The following is a 27,937-nucleotide window of genomic DNA, read 5'->3' as shown; positions in this document are numbered from 1 at the left end:
TGTCACATTATCAGTCAATTTTGTTTCAATATTTACTTGATAAACAGTTCATTTCTGTCATGACCAGAATGACCTGGACTTCTGTTGTCTTAGCACTGGTGGTGTTTTTTTTTATTCAATAATATGTGTAGGGCTCATATAGAGACGTGAGTTTTTCTTGGATTCTCTAACTTCTTGTGAGAAAGAAACATGTATCTGAATTTAATAATAAAACTGCAAAAGCACCAAGTACAGCACAAACATGCCCCCAAGGCCAAACAATAATGCTAGATGCTAGTGCTAGATTTCCGTTGTACTGCCTTAGTGTAAACTTAGATGAGTGGATTAGTCCACGTTTTTTTTAAAATTAATTTGGCTGTAATGAGGAAAAGGACAATGTAAACAAAAGAGTATATAATCTGTGGTAAGGTTAGAGTTAGGGTGGGTGAGGGTTATCGGTTAGTGTGAGTTAGCGTTACATGCTAAGGCTTAGTATTGTGAGTATAAACAGACTACATACACTCAATTTCGACAATTACAATTTCTTAAATAATTGACAAGCGGTTAAGAATATGGATGGCTGTTGTTATATTTAAAGTTTTTCAGTACTTTTTAACAAATTTTTGGGGTTCTATTTATTTTTTACTCCCATGGATTTCATATAATGTCAATTATAAGTGGGTTCACGCCTATTCATATAGGCTGGGCCAGTCCCTTTTCCCCGTAAATAGTAGCGGTCTGTAGAATGTTTTTAAAAAAAAAAAAAATTAGACTAAGTTGGATTTAGTTATAAAAGTAACTAAATGGATATATTATTAATTTGTTACTATCGATTATCACTATTTTTCAAAATCGTTGAAAAATCCCGATCGCCTAATTTCCATATGTTTTTGTTTGTGCGGTTCACCAGAGAGATTTGTAGATGGCGAGTCAACGTAACCACTCGCAACATTTGATTCAATTTTACCAATGAAATGGAGACAGGAAGTCACATGAACATTAGGATTCTGTGTTAGTGTGATGTTCAATTGGGTTAAGATACACACACAAAAAAAAAGGAAAATGTATCCTATTGGGATTGTGGTACTTTTACCATATTCTCACCAAGTGGTAGAGTTCAGTTTGACAGCGTCAGTCCTGATTAGGCGTGACATCATTGAAGCAAGACAATGTGTAACTTTCCAAAATAGACAATTTTGTGATGAGACAAAAGTGCTGCAATTGGTAGCCAATTCAAAGGGTACGGGATATTTTGTGACTATTTACGATGAAAATATGGAAACCACACTCAACAGAGCTGTACTGAGATTGTTCTATCAACTCAATGAATTCCTGGCAGTAAAACCTGGTGAGTCATTGTATTTACCCTGAGTGACTTGTCCCATCTCACCAACAGTCAGTAATCTCCAACACAACCATTGCTGGCCTCTCACTACCAGGTCGAGGTCAAATCCAAAATAACACACATGTACACTCACCCTGCTAATAGAGAAGGTGGCCCCGGGCTTTCCGGAACACACGCCCATGAAGCAGAAGCGCAGCTGCCAGTAGAACCAATGTTCACAGATGAAGGTGATAAGTGACAGAACCATGGCAGCCCCGAGCATGTAGAAGACCCCCGCCATGTTGTCCACATCCAGCTGACTGCTCATAACCTCGTTCTTCTCGTTGTGGCAGATACCTGTCAGCCATAAAGCCTCAAACTCCTCCATCTCACCTGGAGGAAGCAGAGATACAGTATGTTTGTGGAAGTTAGCGAGATGTGAAATCTTGAGGGAGTTTGCCTCGGGTGACTCCGCATCAAAGTGTGAGTGGAGGGGGGGGGGAAAGGACATATTTTCTCGGGTGGCTAGTTGTTGCCAAAAACAGCTCAGGTCTCATGTCACGTTGCATTATTTTAACTGAACGCCCCACAGAAGTTCATCCTCATTAAGGATTGCTTATGCAAGGCTGATCATTCTTTGTTGTGTGGGGAGAAAAAAAAAAGTGCCTGCTGGGACTTGACAATCCTCAGGGAGGAAGTTTGCATGGTCATGTGAGAAGTATTTCCACCCGAAAATGTGTCCATCTTATTTCCACATCGCTGGGGGCTCTCAAGGGAGGGGGGGGGGGGGCACGTCCAGAGAGATTTGCTGAATTTGCCCCGATGGTTTGTTTTTTTCTTTGGTATGTGTGAGAGAGAGCGAGAAAGAGAGATCAAGCGGGGAATATTGTTCCTCAATGCTTGACCGGCGCGATAATATTGTTTGTGCAAATGAGCACGAATGAGTCAATCTCCGAGAGGTGTTAACTCGTTTAATCCCAGATCTCTTTTTTTAATTGAACTGTGCTACTGATTACTTTTTGATAGATGGCTTTCCCATTTTTATCATGAGCACTAATAAGATTGCTTGGTGAGTGGTAGGCCAGGTGATTGATTGATTGACTGATTGATAATTAAGTCCACATGGCCATTAAGTCTACTTGTCCTAAGCAGGCAGATGACAATAAACCCAAAGTAGTCCGCAGGTTAGCCTTCAAGGGTTACATTTCTTAACCCGATTGAATTTAGTGATTTTGACTCAAGTGACAACATATCATCATGGAAGGCCTCTCACCGTCTCCGAACAGCATGAGGATGGCGAGGTCCACAGCTCGCTTCCATCCCGAGTCTTTCTGGATGGCGATGCCGTAACCAGTGGAGGCGAAGACTTTGCCGCTGCCAATTGTGACCAGCTTGCAGCCCTCATCCCGTCCCGCCATGTAGTTTAGCACTGCGGCGTCGTAGATGAAGGCGTCCAGTTTGCTGCAGAGCAACAACAGAAGAACCGTCCATCTTTTCTGGTCGTGCTGGACCCAATCGTAGATGATTTTGGAGTGCACACTGGACTGGTTCGAAGCAATATTTTCTTGTACTGAGAGGTGTGGCCATTTCATTTGGTTTTAGTAACCAAATGTGCTACTTTTTAAATCAATGTAAAAACGTATCTGTTCAAATTCTATGTCTATTTGCATATTATCTTGAGGTCGTCTGAACTTTAGTCAGAATTTCCCAATTTAGGTGGGCCAAAACAGGTCAGAGGTCAGTTTTTTATTGGGTTGCAAATTGTCTAGTATTTTCTGGACAAAGGACTTTTTCGTTCAGTCTGTCTACATGCATGTTTATTCTAGAGTTGTCAAGCGATTACTTAAAAACAAAAACAAAAATCAGATTAATCACATTTTACACTAAATCACACTAAAATAAAATAAAATAAAAATAAAATAAAAATAAAAATAAAAATAAAAATAAAAATAAAAATAAAATAAAATAAAATAAAATAAAATAAAATAAAAATAAAAATAATTTTTATCAACATTTTTTGCCTGCCAAATTTGAAGAGCACCTGTTATGTGTTAATTCTTTCTACATTTAATGTTATGAGGATTTCTTCCACATTTTTTGATACATTGCATGCTCTCATCCTCCTCTTTTTCAAAAATAGTTAATTACTTGCATAATTTAAAAAAGACCCAAATATTCAGAATGTTATACGCAAACATTTATTAAATGCTTTACTTTAATGCATGCATGCACTACTTTTAACGTAACCATCCCGCTGTCAAAATCAATAATGTGATTAATATGGGTGTCGGGCGATTACAATTTTTTATCGTAATTAACCGCATGACTTCAATAGTTAACTTACAATTAATCACAAAATTTGTATCTGTTCTAAATGTACAATATATATTTTTTTATATATAAGTTTTCATTCTCTTGTTAACATACAAGTGGGAAAAAAATGTTAAACTAATAGAGCTATGGCTGCATCTTTTAGTCATTGATACAGTGATTTCATAATAATTCATAAAATTGAGTCAAAAACGAGTGTGATATTGATTTGTGTTGGTCATTTTTCTGCCACTAGATGGCATAATTGCATTTGTAAGACGTTGGCGACAGCTCAGTGCATTTTTCTTTTCATATTGAGAGCTTTCATGAGGTAACGTGAAATTCTGCACACCTTGTGATTAATCTACTTTAATACTTGATTAATGCAATAGTTTTTGGTGATTAATCAATGAGTTACCGCTATTCATTCTTTATTATTAGTTTATTTGAATCAACTGATGATATGACAACAGAATTTCTATACATCAATGGGAGTTTTGAACTTAATTGATAATAGCACATTGTGATCACAGGATGACGTCCACGAGCCTTCCTGATCTAACCAAAACAAATCGGAGTGATTTGACAGCTCATTGACGAGATGCTTTCCAACTTGCTAGCAAATGATGCCTTTGGGCTCCAGTAATCTAGCATGATCTCTTACGGAGGGTCACTGTCACATCGTATTTGCATTTTCAATGTAAAACGTGGGACGACTTATGAGTTAGTTTTGAGAGGCGGTCACCATAACTTCAGTTTGCTACTGTGCCCACCCACACTGTTCAGAAAACTCGCTCTTTCTCTATCTCCCGCCTCGACGTCCTTCATCCTATTTTCTTATGATTGCATCATTAGAGAACCTCTTTTTTCCCCTCCTCCCTTTCATCCCCTCCATTCATCCTCCCCTCTGAAGCTGCTCCCCAGGCCCATCTCCTCACCCGGACTTGAGACTGTACAGGGCCTCGTCCACATTTTTCTGGTGGAAGCTGGTCATGTAGGTGTGCATGTCCCGGTAGTTGTTGCGGATGTTGCGCTCGGTGCTCCCGTTGGGCACGGTGCCAAAGCGGAACGGCGGTGAGAACTCGTTAGGCTTCTGGAACTGTTGTTGAAGTCGGGGGTGGGGGGTGGTGGGGGCGGCGGTTTCCGGAAAAGAAACCACAAAGAGAAAATGACAGAGGAGTGCTCGTTAGCATAGAAAAGGCACTGAAACGCATCAAATAGCCTTTAATGCACTGTTGAGCAGAAGACAGAGCGATGCTTTGGGAAGCCTAAATTAGCTAAATGTTTGGAGTCGTGATCAGAGGGCTGACGTACATGGGAGAATCTCAAGGGCTAACACGCCGTACTAAAAATCAACTCGAAAGTGTTCCGCGGCTCATTAAACCGAAGACAAATTCCTAAAAAGCCGACAAAATGATGAAGAATTGATCAATTTTAAGCTCTATTTTTAGAAATGAGAAATGAGCCTCAAGGCTCAAGGTGTTGAGAAGAATGTGTGAAAAGGTGAAGAACAGTCGTGGGAAGTAAAGAAGTTAGACTCACATTTAACTCATTCACTGCCATTGACGGCTATAGACGTCAAAAATTCATTTGAACTATTTCTATTAGTTTAATTTTTTCCCCACTTTTGTTAACAAAAGTATGAAAACCTAGAAAAAAAATATTGTACATTTTGAACAGATATAACATTTGTGATTAATCATGACTTAACTATTGAAGTTGCCTGACGCGATAAAATAAGAAAAGATTATTAAAAATTAGGGGCGTCAGGCGGTTAACATTTTTAATTGTAATTAATTGCATGACTTCACTAGTTAACTCACAATTAATCACAAATTTTATATCTGTTCTAAATGTACAATAATTTCATCCCCTAGGTTTTCATACTCTTGTTAACAAAAGTGAAAAAAATTGAATAGAAATAGTTTAAATGAATTTTTTACGTCTATAGCCGTCAATGGCAGTTAATTAGTTAAAAAAGGAAGATTCCGACATTACGTCACTTACTATCAAAGTAAAAGCTGAGATTTTACAATCAAACGTTGTGTGACAATAAATTAAAATATGAGCATCTGGGAAGCAAATGATCTTTGCATCCAACCTTCATTAAGAGCTGAATATGTTGTTTTTGTTATTATCTTGATGACTGTACAGTGTTAAACTTATTTTTACAGTTATATAATAGGCAACAACAGATGTTTAAAATACATTAAATCAACTTGCCTTAAGTAAACAAACTCCTGTAGTCCTAAATTGTAAGGCTAATAGCATTGATGCCTACATTATATTTTAACGCTTTCATAAACAGGAAAAAAAAAAAAAGCAAGCACATTGGTAGCAATTTGTTATTGCTATATAATTTAAAATGACCCTGACAATTATGCTAAGAGGCTAATAATATATAAACTCATGAACAATTTCTTTAGGATTTTTTTTTTATACTGTCGTTAACTGAAAAAAAAACACAGATATCTCCACTTTTTGTGAAAGGTTTTAGTTTTCTTTTTAAATCTCTGATTCCAGACTAAAGCTAATACTTTTTATGAGTGCATTACTAAATTAGGCACTATGAATATAAACTAATCAGAAAATGGATGGATGAAAAGGTGAGTACTAGGACTACAATTTAACAAAATAAACTAATAAAGGTTTTACGACATCAGCATCGTGACTGTAAAAAATTTTTTTTTTCTACTTCTATGACCAGCGTTCTTGAACAGCTCGTGCTCAGCCTTAAGAGAAAACTTAAAAACTGAAATGCTAAGGCGCCGCCAAAAATAACAAACAAAACCTCCTCCTCCTCCGAGGTCCTAATCTCTACTTTCAGCACATTTAGATTCTGTTCCAGCACCCCAGAAACTCTCCGAATAGCATGGACTGTATTCCCACCTTTTTGTCTGACAGGCCCGACACCTGGTCCACATACTCCTCCTGGATCATGAAGGCTGCCAGGTTGGCAGTGTAGGAAGCCAGGAAGATGACAGCGAAAAAGGCCCACACTGATACCATGATCTTACTGGTGGTACCTTTGGGATTCTGCACCGGGACGGAGTTGTTGAAAACCAGACCCCAAAGCAGCCAGATGGCTTTGCCGATGGTGAAGGAGGGGCCGCCGGGTTCTGGCAGGCAGGGAAAGAAAAGAAGCACGGCGGAGGATGAGGAGATGAGGGCGGGAGGGAGCCACAATGCTGATGGAAGTACTTAGTGGATATACTGTTGATTTGCATAGTTTGTTGGCGATTGTAATTACTGCCCACTTTATTAGGTACACACGTACAATCTGGTAATGAGCCACACTTGATAGAGCAAACTACAGTGATTGTTCTGCCCGTGTTTGTGTACATGTGAAGGAAGGTAGTAGGCGGGGTAGGTATGACAAACTGGAGGAGGGTGAAAGGAGGAGGGGGCAGGGCTAGACATGCTACAATTGTTCACATCTGGAGCAAGAATACGCCCGGGACGACGGCCTTATGTAACCTAATCTTTCCACCAAACATAGCGTGCACAAACAATGGAGTATTTCCCTCAAATAGGAGACATTTAGAAAAGACCACATGAGGAAATGTTACTTCAACTCAAACATTCATTTCGCCCCCTAGAGCAAAAAAAAAAAAAAAAAAGAAGGCTGTGAACCGCGATAAAACACTTTTACAGATTAGAGATTTTATCTTGAGTGGCTGCTGTTGCACCAGGCCAATTCAATCCTGACAGTCTGGCTCTATAAAACCTACAGGAAAAGCAAAGAAATGGAATTTGCTGACTTTGATGGGGAAATTGATTGAAACTGGCCTGCTGCCTGGGACTGCGCTCGACACCCAGCGGGCGGTGGCGCCGCGTTCTGCCACGCATTGTTCAAACTGACAAATATTTTCAATGCGCGCTAATAGAAGCGCTTGAGTGCAGTCGGACTTTTTACACGCAGGGAGGAGAAGGTTGCGTAATGCTGGTGTAATACTTGAGAGAGGCGCAAATAAGAGTGGGGTTGGAGTGGGAACAGATCATCCTTTTGCTCAGCCTTTGACATTTGATTGTGTTAAACAAGCCTTTTTATTAAAAAGAAAAGAAAAAAAAAAGACCTCAAGTGAGTGATGATGGAAGTAAATGCTCCACGAGGAGAATCTCAGCTCTCCACATGGGTGATAATACAAAAATTGAAAATTCAAGGTAACTCAATGGGGTGCCAAATGAGTCAAGTTGTGTGTGCCAGCCACTCTCACCTCTGCCGTCTGCCAGGCAGCGATTGTAACCCACCGGGCTGAAGTACTCAAACACAAACACGGCCACAGCGGACACGATCAGCAGCATCACAAACATCATCACCCATACGTCAGCACTGAAGGGCTCTGCAACACAAGGGCAGCGTTAGGTTAGGCGGGGACTTCATGTTTGCTCGACTCGCAGCCAACCACATTGCAACAGCTGCGCGATCCAATGGCGTCCAAAGCAAGAGTTGATGTGCTTTGCAACCTTTGTGACGAGGTGGCAAAAATCTCACAGCACACCACCAAACAAAAAATATCACAAAAAAAAGGAGACCACACAGATCGGATTGGCTATATCAGATGGGATGATATTTTTATTATTATTTTTTTTTTACACAGACGGGGGAAGCTTTTAAAAAAGGGCTCAAAACCTTCCTTAAAAAAAAAAGCTTTCCCTGATTAATTTATAATTTGAGCTTTTATTACTTTTATTGTTGCCTGTCCTGTGCACTTTGAGATTTATTTTATAAATATAAAGTGCGTTACAAATAAAATCTATTATTAATTATAACTATTATAATTATTTTATGTGCATTTAATTAATTAATTAATTCCCCAATCCAATCAATGGTGTCATTGATCATTGATCAGACAGTAAATAAACAAGTTATTTAAAAAGACATTGGTTATCAGTGATCGGTTTGTTTAAACTCGTTAGTCGGTGATTGCTGCCAAAAAATCCTGATCACATAAAGCCGAACAAAAAGTATATATTCTGATGCAATGATGATCTCGTCGCAATTTAGTTAATAATCTGTTTACAGGGTTTCTGCAGGTATCATCAAATCTAATTTAATGCTTTTTAATGTTTTTTTTTGCAAATTAACATAAAAGTGTACAAACATGATTACCAAATACAAATGTGGTCGCATCTTTTAGTTCAGTGATATTGTAATTTTACAGTAAGTAATTCATAAATTTACAGTTAACAGTTACGATTAAAAGGAGTGTGAACACTTAATCATAGATTTGTGTTGAGGTATTTTTTTTCTGCCACTAGGTGGCATTCGTGTTTCATGTTGGACATTCAGAGCAAGTGGTAATTGGAACATGAGGCAACTCGTGAATTCCAGGCCATTTTGTTCATTGTAGATTACAAAGCATGAACAACGGTATTTAAATTTTTTTTGCCTCTCAACAACATATTTAATGCCTTCTATGTGCCATTTAAGGCCTTAATTTCTGCAACATCCATGTAAATTACTTGTAATGCTTTTTAATGACCCAGGAAAACACTGAAGTAGAGTAAAATATGGCAAAAATATAGCAAATATGCAGGAATCCTATGTATGCTAATATTTTTATTTTTCGCACATTATCATCATCATATCCGGAAAAATACAGTATATACAGTACACACATATTGTGTTTTACAACAATACTTAACCATATATACAATTTCATATTTAACTGTGGATGAAATAAGTGAAGTTTGCGGTAAAAATAATAATTTTGCGAGCCATTTTAACATAGCCCCTTGGCCAGAAGATGGCGCCAAAGCACTATTTTTATTATGCATGGCTTGAGCACAAAAACAGCGAAAAGGTGAGTTTTTCATGAGATAACAAAGGGTCCGATCCCCCACCCCCCATTATTTTTCCCCTCTCACCTAAGAAGGCAGAGGGTGACACCGTCCCATTACTACGGGAAACCATGACGCTAATCCCCGTCTCGATGAAGGGCACGGAGAAGTCAATGACCTCGGACCGCTCCTCGTTGATGGTGAGCGAGCCCACCGCCATGTGAGCGTTCTTAAGCACCACCTGACACACACACACACACACGCACATACACAGAACTCGAAGTGAGGAATAGCCACAGGAGCGAAAAAAGGATTAATACTGTGCTGACAACCTCGAGTGCGTTCGGGTATATTCAGCTTAGCATTGGACTATAAATACAAATGTAAAATACATATGCGAGAATTGTGTGTAATTCAACACACAAGCACATTTTCCCTCTCCATCTCCCATTAGCTCCACCCGAGGTTGTGCGGAGCTGACGACTCGCGTCCCCCCCAGGCCAGGTGGAGGGGGAACATGTGCTTGTGCATGTGAAATAGGCAGAAGCCTTTCCGATGATTTCATTAGGCCTATCTCAAATGTAAATTCCTGCGGGCACAGTGACAATCTCTTCCTGGCCGCGGAATCAACAACAAACATCTGTAAACGGAGTGAATGACGAGACAGAAGGATAAATACAAGACATTCCGGAAAAGGCGGCGGTAATTAAGACACTTGTTTCTACATTGCTTCTAATTAAAAAAAAAAAAAAAAAAAAAAAAAAAAAAAAAAAAAAAAAAAAGCTGATGATTGAACAAAGCCAACAAATTAGTTCATTTGAGTCTGTAAGGCTTTCTCAGGAACAAACAAATCGTGTCTCAGTGTTCATACTGATGATGCTGTTGTTTCATTGTTTGACTACATCCTCAATTCTCATCTTTACGCAGGTAACATTTGTTTGAAGTTCCAGGACTGGTGCCACAAAAGAATATTTCAAACCCAAACTACCAGTTTTCCTCTACAACCAGCAGAAGAGGTGAGTGGTGTTAGCATCTGACAATTGCTGTCTGAGAAGAATATCACATGCTGCAGAAACCTCCCTACTCACGCAACCTGGCTCAGTTGGATTCTTTTTTCTTTTTTTCCCCAATCTTTAATCGAGGGTTCCTTTTTTGGAGATGTGGATGACATCATGTGGGCCCTGATGGCGGAGCTGTGTAGCATCGTGAAATAATCTTTTCAAAAGTGCATGAAGGAAGAATGCATTCATTATTTCAAAGGAGAAAATGTGTAGTTCATACTTTGGATTTGAAATCGATATTTTGTGACACCAGTTCATTCCCACCATTTTAAGGAACTGAAACCTGAAATTTGAAAGAAAAAAAAAAAGATTTTGCCATGGCACAAAAAAAATCAAAGGGAATGGCAAAAAGGGAAACATTTGACATCTCATGTCATGAAAAGTTTTGCGAGCCGATTTTATTCCATTTGGCTCGGGCATTTTTTCTTTGTATATTTGTAAAAATACGATTTGTATATATATCATCTTCTCATACTACATTATGTGTTCTTTTAAAACTCAAGTTTTTGTCTCGTTACATTCTAACTTTACTCACTTATTATTATTATTATTATTCATTATATTACCACTTTATTCTAGTAGTTATTAATTTACATTTTCTCTTCAGATTACTGTACAACTATAATCTCCCAAAAATAAGAATTTTAAATTGTGTTCAGATTTATTTATGATTATTTTCTTGTAACAATATCTCATATTATAGCCTAGTACAAATGGAAAATACAAATTTTGTAAAATATATATATATTTAATTGCAATATTCAGACGTTATAGAGTTCAAAGTAAACACGGTGAAGCTGCATTTAGCTGTTATGCTGCACACAAATGGAATAAACTGCCAACAGAGTTAGTTAGTCAGCCCCGAGTGTAAATGCTTTTAAATCCAGGTTAAGCATTTTGCATTTTTCCCTATACCTTTGATTAAGCTTTTTTAAACATATTTGAATTATGTTTTTTTTTTCTTTTAATTATCTTTAGAACATTTCTTTACTCTAAATGTTTTAAAGATTGCTGTCTAATGTCTTAACATCAACGTATGTTCTATTAGTAAATTTTGTAAGTTACTTTTGTTTTCTCTGCTGTGCTTCTGAATGTTCTTAACTGCTGTTTTTTTTTTGCTTTCCTTGTGTAAAGCACATTGTGGATGAAACATACTAAATAAATAAACTTGCCTTGTCATTATTAACATATTTCAATTTTCAGTTTGACTTTGACTTTATTCTCCAAATGACACGTGAAAAAAGTCCTCACCTCCCCAACCATGCCATTCCACGTCCCGTTCACCTTCTTGCCGTGTTTACCGTTAGTAACCAGGTAGAGGTCGTAGGTGAACTTGACCGCTTTGGCAATCTTCTTCAGGATGTCGATGCAAAAACCTTTGCAGCAGCGCTTGATGTAGATGCCCGAATCGACCGTTTGGTTTCTGGCATTTGAGAGGGAGAGGGAGGAGGAATTGAAATCTCCAAAAAGGTTTAACAGCAAGAGTTGTGGTATTTATTTAAATTAGAGTGTGGGGAAAAAAGGACTAGAGAGAGAGAGATTGTATATACTGAACAGTGAACACGTTTCCACATTTCACTGCGGAGTGTGAGACAGCAATGTGGTAATAAATAGAATATGTCAAGAGCAAGGCGACTGTTAAGTAGTGTGAAGTGGTGGCTCAAGCAGTCATGCAAATGCAAAGCTGCGCTCTACCATTGCGATGCTTCTTTTGAATAGTAATGATGTATGCATGTTGTTGGAAACAGACGTCAAGCAAAGGGCAACGTCTGTTTGATTGTGTTCGCTAAAGTTAAACGAATGTGCGGACACCTTCACAAGTAGAAAGTAACGGTGCTGCGAATTCATATCACGCCTGCGAGCCAACCTCATGATGACTGAGGTACTGTAATTTATTCCATAAATTATGCAATAATGAGAACACAGGGGGGGGGGTATCTGTCTATGACCAAGGCTGTGACCATATGCGTATGTGGGTGTGAGCTTGTGAATGTTTTAATGCTAAATCTACACATTGTAGTTTATTTAGGTCACAAAATCCAACAGAGTTCAAAAAGAGGTTACACTGCAAAGCCTCGTTTGCTGTTGCACCTTCATATCAGTTGGAGATAATTGCTTATCAGTTGACGTCTTGTCTTCTGAACATTCTCAGAAAAGTATCTCAGAAGCACACTATACGGGAATGTCACAGAAAATACCATTAATCCATTCCAGATTTCCCCCAAAAATATGTAGTTTTGTAATGTGTAAGCACACGTGATGCAACGTGGAACCGTTCATTTGATAATTTGACAGCTCAGCATGCTTAAACGGTAACATTTTTACCAGATTAATTCTATAAATACAGTAATTTGCGATGCTATCATTGTTGAATTGTGTTTATGTTGGGTTTGTATAAGTGATTCTCAAAGTGTGGTATGTGTACCAATAATTGTAGGTGGCCTCTCCCTAGTAATTGGCAACAATCATTAAAATGTATTAATTAAATAATTATTGAATGCTATATAAATAATAATAATAAATGATAACAAATAAAAAATAAAGTTACATGTTTGTATTAAATAATTAGAAAATGATATATAAATAATAATAAACATTAATAATTAAATACATAATAGAAATATGATATATATTTGTATTATTTATTTTTTATAATTTATTATAATTTATTATTCTTAAACATTCATTAAGTTAAATGTTTGTATTAATATATAAATAACAATAACATAAAACATTGAAAAAATATAATTTATATTTTTTTATAATTTATTTTATCAAAATAAAATAAATAATAAAAATACAATATATAATATTTTTTATTATATTTGTGTATAATTGTATTATTATTTATTCTTCTTATTATTAATACTATTTGTGTATCATGTTCTAATTATTTAATATAAGCATTTAACTAAATCAAAGAACTAAAAAATAATAATAATAATAATTCAATTGACTAACGTCCAATTTAACAGCAGCCTCTCTCACCTGAGTTTGAGCTGTTTACGACAAGGCACGGTGTTCCTCATGCAGGTGCCGCTCAGCGGATCCACGTCCTCCACAATGACGAAAGGCGCCTCCTCCAGCGTGACGATGGACAGGTGGTCCTCATGCTCCTCCGCCGCCGAGTAGAGCTCAAAACGAGGCCACACATGGTACTTCATGGCCAGAGAGCCTTTCTCCCACTTGCCCACCTGCGCAACAAAGAGGCCTCGTGATGTGCGGGATTTTTTGGAACCAAGAGCTGCATGACGAACGCCATATTTACTCTGTCCCACTGTCTGTCCTTGTCGAGCAGGATGATGACCAGTTTGGGGAAAATCTGGTGGCCCTCCTCGCTGAACGACAGGTTACGCCCTTCAAACGTCACATTCATGATGTACCTGACAATTAGATTGCAATTCCAAATGTCAGAACGTGTGTGTGGGATTGAAAACAAAGGCTGTCGTTTATTTCAGGATGGCGAACAAGGCCTAATCAGCAGATGCTTTGTCATACACAACACACTGCGGTGTCTTGGTCTCAAGCGGGTGAGTTTGTGGGAAACATCCCCTCTAAATTCTACACCATGTTCACCTGCGAGGCCATGTTGTCATTCTGTTTGAGATGTGGACAGGCAGAACAGGGGGGGGGGAAAAGCAGCCTGTCAAGAAAGATGAGGTCCGTGGACAAAAACAGTAGCAATATCTGGCAACATTCAAACCGCAACTGTGGCTTAAAAGACACTAAAACCATGTAGGCGAGGGATTTATTATGATAATGACTCATGTATGAGACAAAAAGTGTCTTCAATGATGACTGATCAGGGGGATTATTGCATTCTTTACAAATCTTTACACATCACAATATCTGCCCATCTTTATTTATTACCCTTTTCCTAACGTATTTTTGCTTACTCTGTGGTGCAGATAAACTGAAAAAAATCCTCTATCAGTCCAAAGTATTAACACACTAGTCAAGATAATCAAATCAAAGTCAAATGTGAATACATCATGGCATGTGTTCTTTCCCATTTTTTTTTTTTTTTTGTGGCTTCTTTGTAACTTCTATTACATATAAGTACTGTACTGAGGTTTATGTTTTCTTAACCCTCCTGAGAGATTGGTTTCTCAGGGACAGCAATAATGTTCCTAAGTCAATTTGACCCAGTTGTTTAAATGCTAAAAATGCATCCTAATAAACATTATTAACCTCTTTCAATGCAAATATTGGAAATAAAAAATAAAAATCCAGCAAATTCGACATGTTGAATCGGCGTTGGGGCATTTGATCACTGTGATTGGCTGTTAGGTAGCGAATCAGCACACGGGGCAAGAAGAGGAAGTAACAAACGCGGATAAACAGTACTGATGGAAAGCCTGAACCTCATTAGGGTGTACTGGACCCAATCCCAGTTTAAGTCTGGTGAGAAGTTGAGTAAATATGGACACAGATAGACACCTAACGACAATTTTGAGTCTCTAATTAACTCATGCACTGCCATTGACACCTATAAACGTAAAAAAAAATAATTTTAACTATTTCTATTAGTTTAAGATTTTTTTCCACTTTTGTTAACAAGAGTATGAAATCCTAGAGTTTTTTTTGAATAATCTTTTTTTTTTAATGAATAGATTTTTTTTATTGTAATTCATTTTTTATTTTATTGTAATTAATCGCATGGCTTCAATAGTTAACTCACGATTAATCACAGATTTTAAATCTGTTCTAAATGTACAATAAAATTTTTTTCCTAGGTTTTCATACTCTTGTTAACAAAAGTGGAAAAAAATGTTAAACTGATAGAAATAGTTCAAATGAATTTTTTACGTCTATGGCCGTCAACGGCAGTGAATGAGTTAACCTAAAATGCATGTTTTTGGAATGTGGGAGGAAGCAAGTCTCATTAAATTTAGAGTATGTTCTGGACAACTCACTCTCACTTTTGTGTTTCTTCCATGTTCATCTTGACACTACGTTAAAAGCGGTGAACTCTCTGCGAAGGTTAGATAAAGGCACAACACAGATTGCTGGTCAAGAACAGTGATGGAGCGGCGAGAAAATAGAAATAGCTCAAGGACACGATTCCATTTAATGATTTCATGGAAAGAAACATGCTGCCTGCAAAGCGACCGTCCCTGCTTTTGATTGCGCTCAAGCTGACAAGGATGAGGAGGCCAAACAGAGTCAAGGGCAAAAGGTGAAACTTGAAAAAGAGGGCAAGCGTATGAACCTCCTGTGAAGACTCATATGGGCAAACGCGTCTCAACAAGTGCACATCTCGTTCTTTTTCTATCCCCTCTATCTATTCCCTCACTCTTCCTCATCGCAAACTGTGGGCCGCCGTCACCATGGAGACGTTCTGCTTCGGAACACAATCCACCGGAGAAATAAATATCTTGTCTGCATACAAGGGGTACTAAATGTATGAGCCCATCATCTTCAAGTGTGAAAAGACAAAACACAAGACAATAAATCTATTAAAAAGAGATGAACAAAGGGCCAAAGATTTAATCACAAGTACCTCCCACTGGAACACTGAGTGGCTCTGAGTAAGACGTCTGTGGCTTTAATAACACACCTCTCACACACACACATGGTGGAGTGGAGGATTCACACTTTGTTGTGCCAACACAATTATTGGTTGCAGCATGCTATTGTGCACACATGATGGGATAAGCCTCCTTAAAGGACCTGTTGCTAACATCTACAATGTGAGCACTGTGCGACAAGTGCATGCCAGATGTGGTAAAAAAAAAAAAAAAAAAAAAAAAAAAAAAGGATTGTTAAATGTACTGATTCAACTGTCCGTGCAAAGTGAAAATACATATGGTATGTAAATGAAACAAACCACAAAGAAGAGCATTGTTAAAAACTCTACCAAATTTGAATAATTAGAAAAAATAAAAAAAAATAAAAAATAGAAAAAAACAGGATTATAAGTGGTTTTAGATTTTTCATTGTTGTTAGTTTCTATTTTATTTTTTACTTTTGTTTTTTAAAATTCAGTTCAGTTTTAGTTAGTTTTTAAGAGCAGATTTATTAATTATTATTAGTTTTTATTTGTAATGCTTAATTGTAGTTCAGTTTTTATTAGTTTTATTTTTAATATATGAAATATTTGTTGAGTACAAGATTTTAAAAAAACTCACAAAGAATTGTGTAATTAAGTAAACTACGGTTTGACTTTCTTCTTCTGTATGGCTCAGTTTATGAACAACACATGACCAAAACTAGAAAACAGGTGAGCCATGGTTGGTCGTTACCTAAACTATGAGCACTTGTGACATCATTTTCAGTTGACAGTAAGTGAAAAATGGGGTTTTAAAGGTATTAATTTGGACATGAAAAATAAAAAGTAGAGACAAAATATTAACTTCTTACTGTTGAAAATGGCTCAATTAGACCAGTAACTCTTTAGATAAAGTAAACTTTTTTTTTTTTTTTTTACAGATGCTGAACAGTATGTAATGACAATTTAATGACAACCTAAAGAGTAGAAAGTAGAGGTATGTGTTATAAGGCGGAGAAGTCAAAAGTAGTCCAAAAGATACTCAAGTAAAGTACAGATATCTGAAGAATGTACTTAAGTCAGGTTGCCGCTCTTGGAGCCTTATTTATCAAAGAGTGCATAGTTCAAAATGTGTTCGTTCGAAAGAAATATACAGCAAGCATAAAAAGTATTTGAAACGACTGACATTGAGGTACTTGGACCAAGGACTTTTTTTGGAACAGTTATTGTGTGTGGGTTTTACCGATAAAAGAAATGGAGAATTAAAAAATATAGTTTGATATACTGTATCTGTTTGAGAAAGTCCAAACTGCTAAATGCCACACATTGCGTGGGGATGTTCGTATGCATGCCTTACGTACTCACGCTTGATAAATGATTGTTATGCGCACAACTGCAACGCATGGAAAGGGAGGAAACGCCTTGTATACTTCAGCATAATGTCATGTAATGCGTTGCTAGGGCAACCACAACCATCAACTGTGTTGCCATGGGAACTGTAATCTCAGCGGAAGAGAGGCGTATCTGTTTTTTTTTTACCGTATATAATCCTAAGTGTTTACTTGCTATCTCGTGACGTCTCTCGCTGTCAGATCAATCCCTGCGATTCACCTCAGAGAAGCGGCCCAAATCACTCATCAATAGAATTCAAGGCCATTGTTTAACCCACGCCTTTACTGATGCATGCTGGGACTCGGAGAGCTTGCCGTGTTTCTCATGTTTGGAGCCCATAACTATCGACGAGGCTTTTTATCAGCTGTTTGATCCCTTCTCATGTCGGCGTTCCCCTCTGACTTGACTGGAAATAGAAGAAGAAGAAGATGAAAAAAAAAAAAAAAAAAGGCAACTGGGATGAGCTGCTAACAGAATCTCACGCGGTTCAATCGCAGTCACGCGCTTCACCCACCAACTGTTCACTGCATGGCTGTGAGGGGGAATAAGACAACCTTACAGCTTAAATATCTTCAGCCTGGTGACTCATGTTGATTTCTGCCTTTTATTGCAGACTGCACCCCCCCCCCCCAAAAAAAAGCACACAGTCTGTCGCTGCAATGCAGGGATGTTAAAGTGACATACAGCGTGTATAACAGTAACCCAGCTATGTCTGCGTAAAGACTGGCACACACGCACACATGAACATTCTGAGTCAATCTAGGTTTGGATCTATGAGAATAGAGCGCGCACTGGTGTGCAATATCACAGCTGAGCCACAAGCGCTAAACTAATTAGGTCCGAGGTAGGAGCGGGCAACAGGTGGTCTCAGAGGGGTTTGTGTGCAAATATAGTCACGTAACGTCATACGAGCACAATAACATGGGAGAAATATGTTACAAAAATTACTTTAAATGTTGAACTCATTTTTGGAATGTGGTGTTATGCTGCGAGGGCAGCACGGTAGAGTAAGCCTAGAGGTTAGCATGTCTGCCTCACAATTCAGGTTTGGGAATTTCAATCTCGGCTCTTGCACTCCCTGCGTGGGGTTTGTATGTTCTCCCTGTTATAGCCTTGTTAGGATAAATGGTGTAACGATAATTGGCCGGTTGTAACTTTTCATCACAGACAAAGGAATTTCATTTCTATGTCCTGGACATGCCAAAGTGGGGGTTGGGAGGGATAAGAGAAGCCTGACAGACACACAAAAAAGGAAAACAACTTTCCAAAGCTGACTGAGTGTCTTATTTTGCAACAGAACAATGAAATATGAAAAGTTATGTGTTTGCCATTTGTGAAAGGTTGACTCCACGAAGTGTCGTGACGATGTTTCTCTTGTGTGGCATATTCTTTCATTTTAACAGTTAGGTAACATTTCCTTTGATGTTTCCAACTGTACGTGTTTGCATTGATTGAATTTTGACCTTAGAATCTCATTTAACATGAGATCCAAATGAAACCTGATGAGTCTTGACAAAAATTCTCTCCAAGCTGGTAAATTTCCAGGAGCAGGGGTGGGGTAACACCGGTATAAGACCCGTGACCCGCACCCGCTACTTCCTCTTCTCCTTCCCTCTCGCCTCTGGCTCTCCTCCTGGCTACTCTGCTTTCTGGCAGCAGGTCCGCACACGACTACCTCACGCCGCCATCAGGCCCAGCGAAAAGCGCTGCTTTTGTCCCTGCCAGGCTAAAACGGATTGCAGCGCTCACAACAGCGCCGTGAGGCCACAACCAAAAAGGCCCCTCTCCAGCCAGCAGGTTGACTCCCGTGAGGCTCCTCTGCCCATCCTGAGGAACTCTTTCCAGGGATGTGATTTGACCAAAGTGAAATTATCTGAAAATTTAGCCGGGGTCTGGGGGCCGCTGGCACCCAGCTAGGTCCAGGGCAGTGCCGTGGTGGGGGGACAAGGGGGGCGAAGCCCCCCGGAGCTCATGGGTTTTCCGTGTTTTTAAGTACTTTCAATGCACTCACATGACAAAGAAATAGACAAAACAACAGCATAAATTTTCAATGTATATTGAACTATCCCATATAAAATGGCAGTTTTAGTCAACTCAAAATCAGTCACATTCAAAAACATTGGACTGCCTTTGCTTTTAAAAACTATCACTGAGAATATCATCATATCTAACTAATGTGATTACTAAGTTAACACATAAATAATGTTGAAGAGTTCAAATTTCATGAACAAATAATTGTATCATGACCAAATGAAAAGTAACTCATATTAGAGCATACCACAAATGTCTTTGTTATAGCAGAAGATGTTATCTGTCGGAGTCATGTGCATACACAATGAAATACAAAAAAAATAAAAATAAAAAAATTGGATTTTTTTATTTTGGGGGGAGATAAAAAAAAGCGGAATTCCGCGAATTAACGGAAAAATCACATCCCTGTCTTTCACTCTCCTGAACATTCTTCATCTCTTCTTCAATTGCTTGGTGAACCTCCAATCCAGGACAACACACTCTGCTTCTTGGGCCAAACTGAGACCATCTGTAAATGCAACTTTGCAAACATTAACCAGATTATACAAATTGGTGCCTCCAAGTGGGTTAAGCAATTAGGTTAAATGTTGGGTCTCTTGTTGGCTTGATTAGGAAGTCCCATCACCTCGTTTAAGACCTTTTCTCTTTTGTTTGTTTTTCTTTGATTATTTTATCATTTTAATTCTTGTTTTTTTCCTCCTATCACAGTACTTCAAGTTTTACTTCTTTTAAGTGCCAGGTAGATTTTCCCAAATAGATTAGAAAATAAACATGCACAAAAATCAAAAAGCTGATTTTGTACTCTGTGTGTGTTTTAACTATTTATATTAACTTCGAAGCTGAACAAAGAACTCACAAAATTGTTGAAGGGTACAATCTTCATTTTAATGACTGATTCAACGAAGTTCTCATCTGTTATCTTGATAAAAGTATCAAAAAAAAGTGTGGCTTGACTCTGAATTAATGTAAATATTAAATTTGAGTGTCCTTCAATTAATGAGTCAATTGATTATTAATTAAATTAATTAATTATAAAATTATTGATTTCATAATTAATTGAACCGATTTGGCGATTTCTCTTACAATGGTGAGAAAATGGATGAATGGATAGTTCTGTCGTGGAAGAAAAAGAGACAAGGGGAGCGCAAAATTACAATGAAAGATTAAAATGTCACTTAAGGGGAAATAATATGACTCTATAATTGCACACAAAACTTCAGAAATGACTGATTTCCATGCAAGACAGCCTCAGGGGACAATTTACGTTTGTTTTGCTTTTTCTTTGACTATGGGCAAAAAAAAAAATACGGACCTGTATTCTAAAGACGTGAAAAGACAGGGTTTCCCCCAATGCTTTATATATAGGCCTGGAGGGTCCGCCAGGCTTTTCTTGCTCTCCCGTTGATGAATATTTTCCTGGGCTGAAATTTGTCCAAGTTAAGGGAAGCAAGCAGCAGGTTACTGGCAGGTATGCTTTGTTATGTTTTGCAAAGGGGAATGTTTTTTGTGTGCATTTTTCTTTGTTAAACACTAACACCTTTTTCTTTCACCATTTTGTAGCAAATAAGATTTTTTTTAAATGTTTCACTAGTGTTCAATGATTATTGATTTTTAAGGATGATACCGATTCTGATATTTGGCGGAACAATAATAAAAAATAAAAAATAAATAAATAAATAAATAAATAAATAAATATATATATATATATATATATATATATATATATATATATATATATTAAAAAAATGAGTCCACTGGTGATGGTTGTAAATTACAATAAAAGGTAAAAATTGCAGGCAAAACATTTGGACTATTTTACAACTTTGTCTTTTAGTGTTTTTGTTAACAACAAAGAAAAAAGTCTGCAAAAATCAGCTGTTTTTTTGCGTGGTGGATGTATGACTGTTGTCTTATGTTGTAATGTGTTAATATAAAAAATAATAATAAAAACATTTTTTTTTTAAACTAATATTGGCCGGGCCCTAATTTTTACGTTCTTATTCAGCATTTAATTTTCTACATTTGAACAAATAGGAAGACAACCAATGTTCTGGATTGGTTTGACATTGAGGTTCCTTTGGCACAATAATTTGTCACAAGACACCCGAAAAAAACCTTGACTAAAGCTGCAGCTGACACTTGAGTGTGAAAAACTACAGGTTGTAATACTTTACACAAAGAGCATCAAATGCTTTTATCGCAGCCGTGGCTGAAATTGAAAAATGAAATGAAAAGAGGTAAAATATTTAATGATGTGCTGCATAAATTGGTTTGTGATGTAAGGCAGGGCTTCCAGTTGAGAGCATTTAATACGAGTCCGCTGGTGCTGCGTGTTAGTTGTGGGGAACTGGGAGGGGCCCAGGTGAGCTGCAGACATCAAACAGCAACCTGTGGTGCGAACAGGAGGGGTGATGTAACACGGGCTCCTCGCTCATTTCAAACTGAGCCAAGCTTTAACATGCCAACACACACCTTCCGCAGCATACAGCATCAAATATTCATATTGTCTATTTTCAGTCGTCACATGAAATTCAAATTATTCTGCATTTCTTTTAAAGCACAAAAAAACTACTAAATTCCTAAAAAGCCTCCACTAATTGCTGCTACTGGCAGCACATTTCTACACCCAAAGAATACTTAAACATGTTTTGAGAGACTTAGACTTGCACGCACCCGACAGCAAAAGTAATAAAGCACGATTTGAATTTTACCATACAATATAGCACAAATGGAAGCAAGGAAAGATGAGTGAAAGCAGTTTAAAGTGATAAACACAACTTGACGCACTAACGACTTGGCTGCATCTGCCAGCACATTTGCTGCCGCAGGCGTCATTAGAATAGAAGTCCGGCCTAACTACTCGGTTTCAAAAACAGCTCAAGGATTTTTATGGCAAATTAAACGTTTTGACACCAATTACGTATTCTTCCTCCTACAGATGATTTATGCAAAGTGAAATCTTGGTAAACATTAAATGCAGCGTCAGATTTCAGATTCACCAAAAAGAGGCTTGTTAGCTTGTCTAGTGACATCGGTATTTTTCCTTCCTCTGGTGGGTTCAGTTATGTTTATCTTTCACATTGGTGAGAGAATGGTTTAAAGGATGATGTCGGACCTGATTCAAAATTCATTTGCAAGACGTACTTTTCAAGAAAAACTGTAATAAAGACAGCAAAGGCCTATTTGGACTGAAACCAAAGGTCTGCCTATGCATGCAGGTCAATATTGGATGGTGTAGATTGCATTAACATGAATTATTCTGATGCAGATTTTAAGTATCCGTTTATCGTAATCAGCCATTTACATGTATATGTCCTCACTTGTACATCAATATGTTGCTGTGAAACACTTAAAAAAACAGATGTACACACATTGGTTAATTGCAGATATTAAAACATTAATAGTGTTTGTATAAACAAATAATAACATTAATAATAATAATAATAATAATTATTATTATTATTATTATAATTATATAAATAAATTACAGGGATGTGATTTGACCAAAGTGAAATTATCTGAAAATTTAGCCGGGGGTCTGGGGGCCGCTGGCACCCAGCTAGGTCCAGGGCAGTGCCCTGGTGGGGGGACAAGGGGGGCGGAGCTCCCCCCGGAGCTCATGGGTTTCCCGTGTTTTTAAGTACTTTCAATGCACTCACATGACAAAGAAATAGACAAAACAACAGCATAAATTTTCAATGTATATTGAACTATCCCATATAAAATGGCAGTTTTAGTCAACTCAAAATCAGTCACATTCAAAAACATTGGACTGCCTTTGCTTTTAAAAACTATCACTGAGAATATCATCATATCCAACTAATGTGATTACTAAGTTAACACATAAATAATGTTGAAGAGTTCAAATTTCATGAACAAATAATTGTATCATGACCAAATGAAAAGTAACTCATATTAGAGCATACCACAAATGTCTTTGTTATAGCAGAAGATGTTATCTGTCGGAGTCATGTGCATACACAATGAACTACTAAAAAAAAAATAATAATAAAAATAAAAATCGGATTTTTTTTTCTTTCGGGGGAGATAAAAAAAGCGGAATTCCGCGAATTAGCGGAAAAATCACATCCCTGAAATTATTAATATAATAATTATTATAATAACTATACTAATAACCAGTTTAGAGTGTACCCCGCCTACTGCCCGTAGACGGCTGGGATAGGCTCCAGCACCCCAGCGACCCTTGTGAGAAATAAATGGTTTGGAAAATGGATGGATATTAGTAATAATAATAATAATAATAATAATAAAAAGCTTTGATTCGCCTCAATACATCAGTGTGGCTCTTGATCTACTCCCACATAATAACACTCTTTCAACCAATTGTGGGCCAAATCAATAAAAACAGTGAAAGGTGCAATAACACACGTGAATCCCAGTAAAGGCCACATGAACAATTGTTTACTTTGGTGACATTAAAGGCACCTCGCGAGGATTTGTCCAGAGCTCACTGAGCAGCCCTGAAATACACCCTAATCCTGCCTCTTCACAATGTATAGATATATAATAATAATGCATCGTATTTATAGAACGGAAGGATGGTTGAAGACGTGATGTGTATTGGCTTACTGATTAAACATTTCAGCATCATTAAAATGAGCGTATAAAGAATATCTCTACTGTGTATGTAAAATGGGGGAAAAAAGTGAGGTTGACGGTGTGTAGCTGCCAATCAAACTGATCCTTTGACCCACTTGCATGAAGGAAAAAACTCTCTGAGTACATCATTGGGGCTCTACGTGCCCAAAAGTGCAATGCTTTGGCTTGCTGGCTCACTAATAAACAGAGGCAGGATTTATCAGACAGCCACTTTTATTGTGGCCATTGAGGAATGCAATAACGCTGCCATGCTGCAGCCGCCGCAGGAGGAAATACTTTAAGAGGTGACATAAGCAGAGACTAGCACGGGAGAGGCAGCGCACGCCTCTCGTGGCCCGCAGTCAAGATTGTCTTCTTAGCTTTAAGCTCACCGCCACTTTGTACGCGCAGACAGCGGGGTAAAAAAACGGCCAAGCTGTCTACTTCTCTGAATATACAGGGTGCCATAAAGACTCTTTACAATTGAATTATTTTATTATTAAATCAAATGAATGGACAAATCTGTGGACATTATTCGAAAACAAGTAGTAGATATCCATTTATATATATTTAACTCTTTGACTGCCAGACGTTTTCAGAAAAGGGATGCCGTGGGTGCCAACCGATTTAAGCATTTTTGACTGATCTTTCAAGGTCCACAGAAAATTATGTGTTTGGACTATGGAAACACACATACTACCAAATGAAAGATTGGACTCTCATCTTTCATCAGAAAAAAAAGTTTGTTTCTACCTTATTCCGTTTTTCAGTAATCAACAATAGAAAATGGTTAGTTTCACCTCTGTTTTGGAAAAAAAACGTATTTTAACGTCTTTGGCACTCCATAGGATTTTACTAAACGTTATTTAACGTGTTTGGCAGTCAAAGAGTTATAGTCCGCCTAGAAAATATGATGCAATTCAATCCAAGAGCACTTTGAAAATCTGACAGTAAGAAAGGTAAGGTCATTTTGACAACTATCCATCCATCCGTTTTCTTAACCGAAATCTCAAGTATTGTAACACTAAATGGAGAGCAGATGTCTGCCAAGGTTAAAAAAAAAAAATAACATAGACTCCACTTCATATTCATGTCTGTTTGACCACATTACGGCAAGTGTCATTTTCTGCAATCATGAGAGTGTGATTGACAGGAAAGGCGGCAGCAGAGAGACAGGGAAAAGACGGGGATTTTTTTCCTTATAATACATTGCTTCTTCATTATTTTCAGTTTCGCCTATGAAGAAGGAAGACTAAAATATTTGACGCCCCCAACTCTTTGTGGCGACTAGAAATAATAAAAAAAAAAATGTCCTTAACATTGCTGAAAGTACACCACTGCATAACATTGCATCCTTATTAACATTATAGATCTGTTGAAAAACTTTATTAACATTGTTTATACTCCCAGTGCATACTCTGACAATGAGAGCGGTACTGCCACCTACTGCAGTGGATGTGCAATTACACTTTAATCTAGTACAGCAAAAAATTCAAAATTCAAAATAAATCCGCATTATGATCAAATTGATCTATAACTAATTTTGACCAATAATAAATTAATATTTTTCTTTAAAATTGTAGAAATGCTGAGAATTTCTGCTTTTCAACGGTAACTATTATCTGATTTCTGTAGTCTCTAGATAGATTTCAGAGTTGTCAAATAAACATGCAAATCGATCTGCAAGTACTCAACGGTAAAGACATTCAGCAACAATCCAAACACAAGCATTTATGACAGAATATTACACTTACACTTCACAGCTGCGCGTTGATGTCAGCAGTCATGTTCACATATACACTCACAGCATTAACAAATTAAAATAATAATAATAACACATGCAAAACACCTCTTTCCCTGAACCTTCGTCACTAGAAAAGCCCTAAACGCCTCATCCAAAACCACTTGGAGCACATTTTCTCATCTCTGTCGGGCCTGAGATAACAAGTGGCCTCTGTTATTTTTATTTTTATTTAGCATGGCTCTGTTGTGTGCCTGGCTCATTCCGTGTATATTGTATAATGTGTGTGTTTGCCCCATAAGGTCAAGCAGCCCCTAAACTCATTTGAGTGCATGACTCACAGGGGCCTCCCGTCTTCGTCAATCACCACCGACAGGATGGCATGCTAATGCGCTATGCATGCAGCCCACTGTGGCCTGTAGCTATCCCGCTGCACCGTGCGCAGACATATGGCCTTATTATTGCTTTTGTCTCTCAGGGTGAATGTGTGTGCGTGTGTGAGCATTCTGTGTGGCACAACACTGGAAATACCACATTTATTGCATGCACATTTTTGGCTGGTACGCAAGAAAGACAAAAAAAAAAAAAAAGATCGATTGAGCTACTTTAACCGCATTAGATTGTGTATGAGTGTGTGTAATGGTGTGTCCCCCGAGGTTAACACCAAGATCAAAATTCTATACCTACACTCAGTCGAATTGAGATTAAGTTGAATGGAATGGTTGCTTGAAACCCCCCCCCCTGATATCATTTGTTCTCTTACACACCACATACACACGCGTGCGCAACATAAAGGATGAAATGGGGACTGAAATATTCATGTTTGTGGTGTTATTGTTATCTTAGTACTGCTGTGAGAGGAAGTGTGGGTGGGGGGGGGGGGGGGGGGGGTAACTTGGGGGGGTATTTATAATAATACAGTATATCAACTTCAAGATGCGTGCTCTAAGGGCATAGAATGTTTTATCATATTTTCACTTTTTCCACATTCGCCAAACTACAACGGCAGTAAATGAGGAAATGTGGGATGAAAGACAGCAGAGTTAACTCGCAAAGGCAAACAGAATGATACAGTATTGCATCAGTGAGTCCAAGCGTTCGTTTGGAGAGAAAAAAAAAAAAAAAAAACGGTCTTGTCTAAAGGCTAAAGTTAAAAAACTAGTTCTATAAATGCGTTGCATAAATTTTGATTTTGTCTTTTTTTTTTTTAACAAATGTGCTTGTCCTGCAGTGTAAATTGAAAAGAGTGTTTAACGTGAAGAGTAAAAACATTGCCCATGAATTTAAACTGGGATGAATTATTGAAGAGCAGCGCTCCTGCTTTTCCGTAATGTGCCATAAGGCAAAACAAGGATGTTCACGGGCGGGGAACAAAGAATGCTTTTTGTCTCCCAGTAAGTGTTTCTCTATCTGCAGTTAAAAGGTTTCATTGTCCTGCTTAACACACTCTCCTTGGGTGTGGCGTCCGTCCACGTGTTTGTATTACTGGTCTTGGTGAAGTGCACGCGTGTTGCTGCTGCACTGCATCGATTGTTAAATGCGCTTCAGGCAGCGAAAGTCCGACGATGATTTATTTCTGCTGGACTTCGGCTCCGACTTTTATGATTTCACATGTTATTGATCATCTTACCTTGCTGCTCAGTGCAAGACAATGTGATTAGATATTATTTTGAAATCAAAAGTCTAATAATGCAGTTTGAAAAATGCTTGATGGAGCAACATTTTTGTTTATACCACAAATCATTACATTGTCAACTGTATGTGACATACGCATTATAATTTAAGTAGTGGAGATGGTATGCAAGATAATCAAATCCTTGCCAACCTGAGTATTTCCTTGGAGTGGCCAGTGTTGATGTTCTTCTTGTCCAGGGTCCCGAAGCAACTGGATTTAATCAGGGTGTGAGGCCCCCGATCCAGTATCATGGTGGACGTCGCCGTGGCAATGACGGCGACTGCATCACGCACCCTGGCTTCGATGTTGTAATCCCATTCGTCGTACGATACCGAGATCAGCCCTGGGTGGGGAAATGACATGATGTAAGATGATTCAAGCATAATTTATTGCCACCCCCCACCCCAATAATATCTGTCATGTAGCCCCACTAGTCTAAATACAGTATTCTGGTTAATATTGCATTAGTGGAATATGAGCAAAATCCAGCCGTTTTTATCAATATCAGAAGGCGGCCATTTTGCCACTTGCTGCTGAATGAAAATGACAT

The 27,937-nt window shown here is 38.0% G+C and overlaps 1 protein-coding gene across 8 annotated transcripts in view; it reads right to left on the bottom strand.

Moving 5' to 3' along the window:
- grin2bb (glutamate receptor, ionotropic, N-methyl D-aspartate 2B, genome duplicate b) overlaps nt 1–27,937 on the bottom strand; it is a 105,530-nt gene that overhangs the window by 7,181 nt on the left and 70,412 nt on the right. For all 8 annotated transcript variants that reach the window (XM_077570097.1, XM_077570098.1, XM_077570101.1 and 5 more), the window contains 10 exons: nt 27,538–27,730; nt 13,727–13,841; nt 13,447–13,652; nt 11,710–11,881; nt 9,485–9,638; nt 7,831–7,956; nt 6,503–6,732; nt 4,552–4,712; nt 2,577–2,764; nt 1,458–1,696 (listed from right to left, as the gene is read on the bottom strand). In XM_077570097.1, coding sequence (XP_077426223.1) covers nt 1,458–1,696; nt 2,577–2,764; nt 4,552–4,712; nt 6,503–6,732; nt 7,831–7,956; nt 9,485–9,638; nt 11,710–11,881; nt 13,447–13,652; nt 13,727–13,841; nt 27,538–27,730 — 1,784 coding nt within the window. The remainder of the gene's footprint in view (nt 1–1,457; nt 1,697–2,576; nt 2,765–4,551; nt 4,713–6,502; nt 6,733–7,830; nt 7,957–9,484; nt 9,639–11,709; nt 11,882–13,446; nt 13,653–13,726; nt 13,842–27,537; nt 27,731–27,937) is intronic.

The sequence above is a fragment of the Vanacampus margaritifer genome, chromosome 7, assembly GCF_051991255.1.
Source record: "Vanacampus margaritifer isolate UIUO_Vmar chromosome 7, RoL_Vmar_1.0, whole genome shotgun sequence".
Taxonomy (NCBI): Eukaryota; Metazoa; Chordata; class Actinopteri; order Syngnathiformes; family Syngnathidae; genus Vanacampus; species Vanacampus margaritifer.
This window is presented reverse-complemented; position numbering and strand designations above follow the sequence as displayed.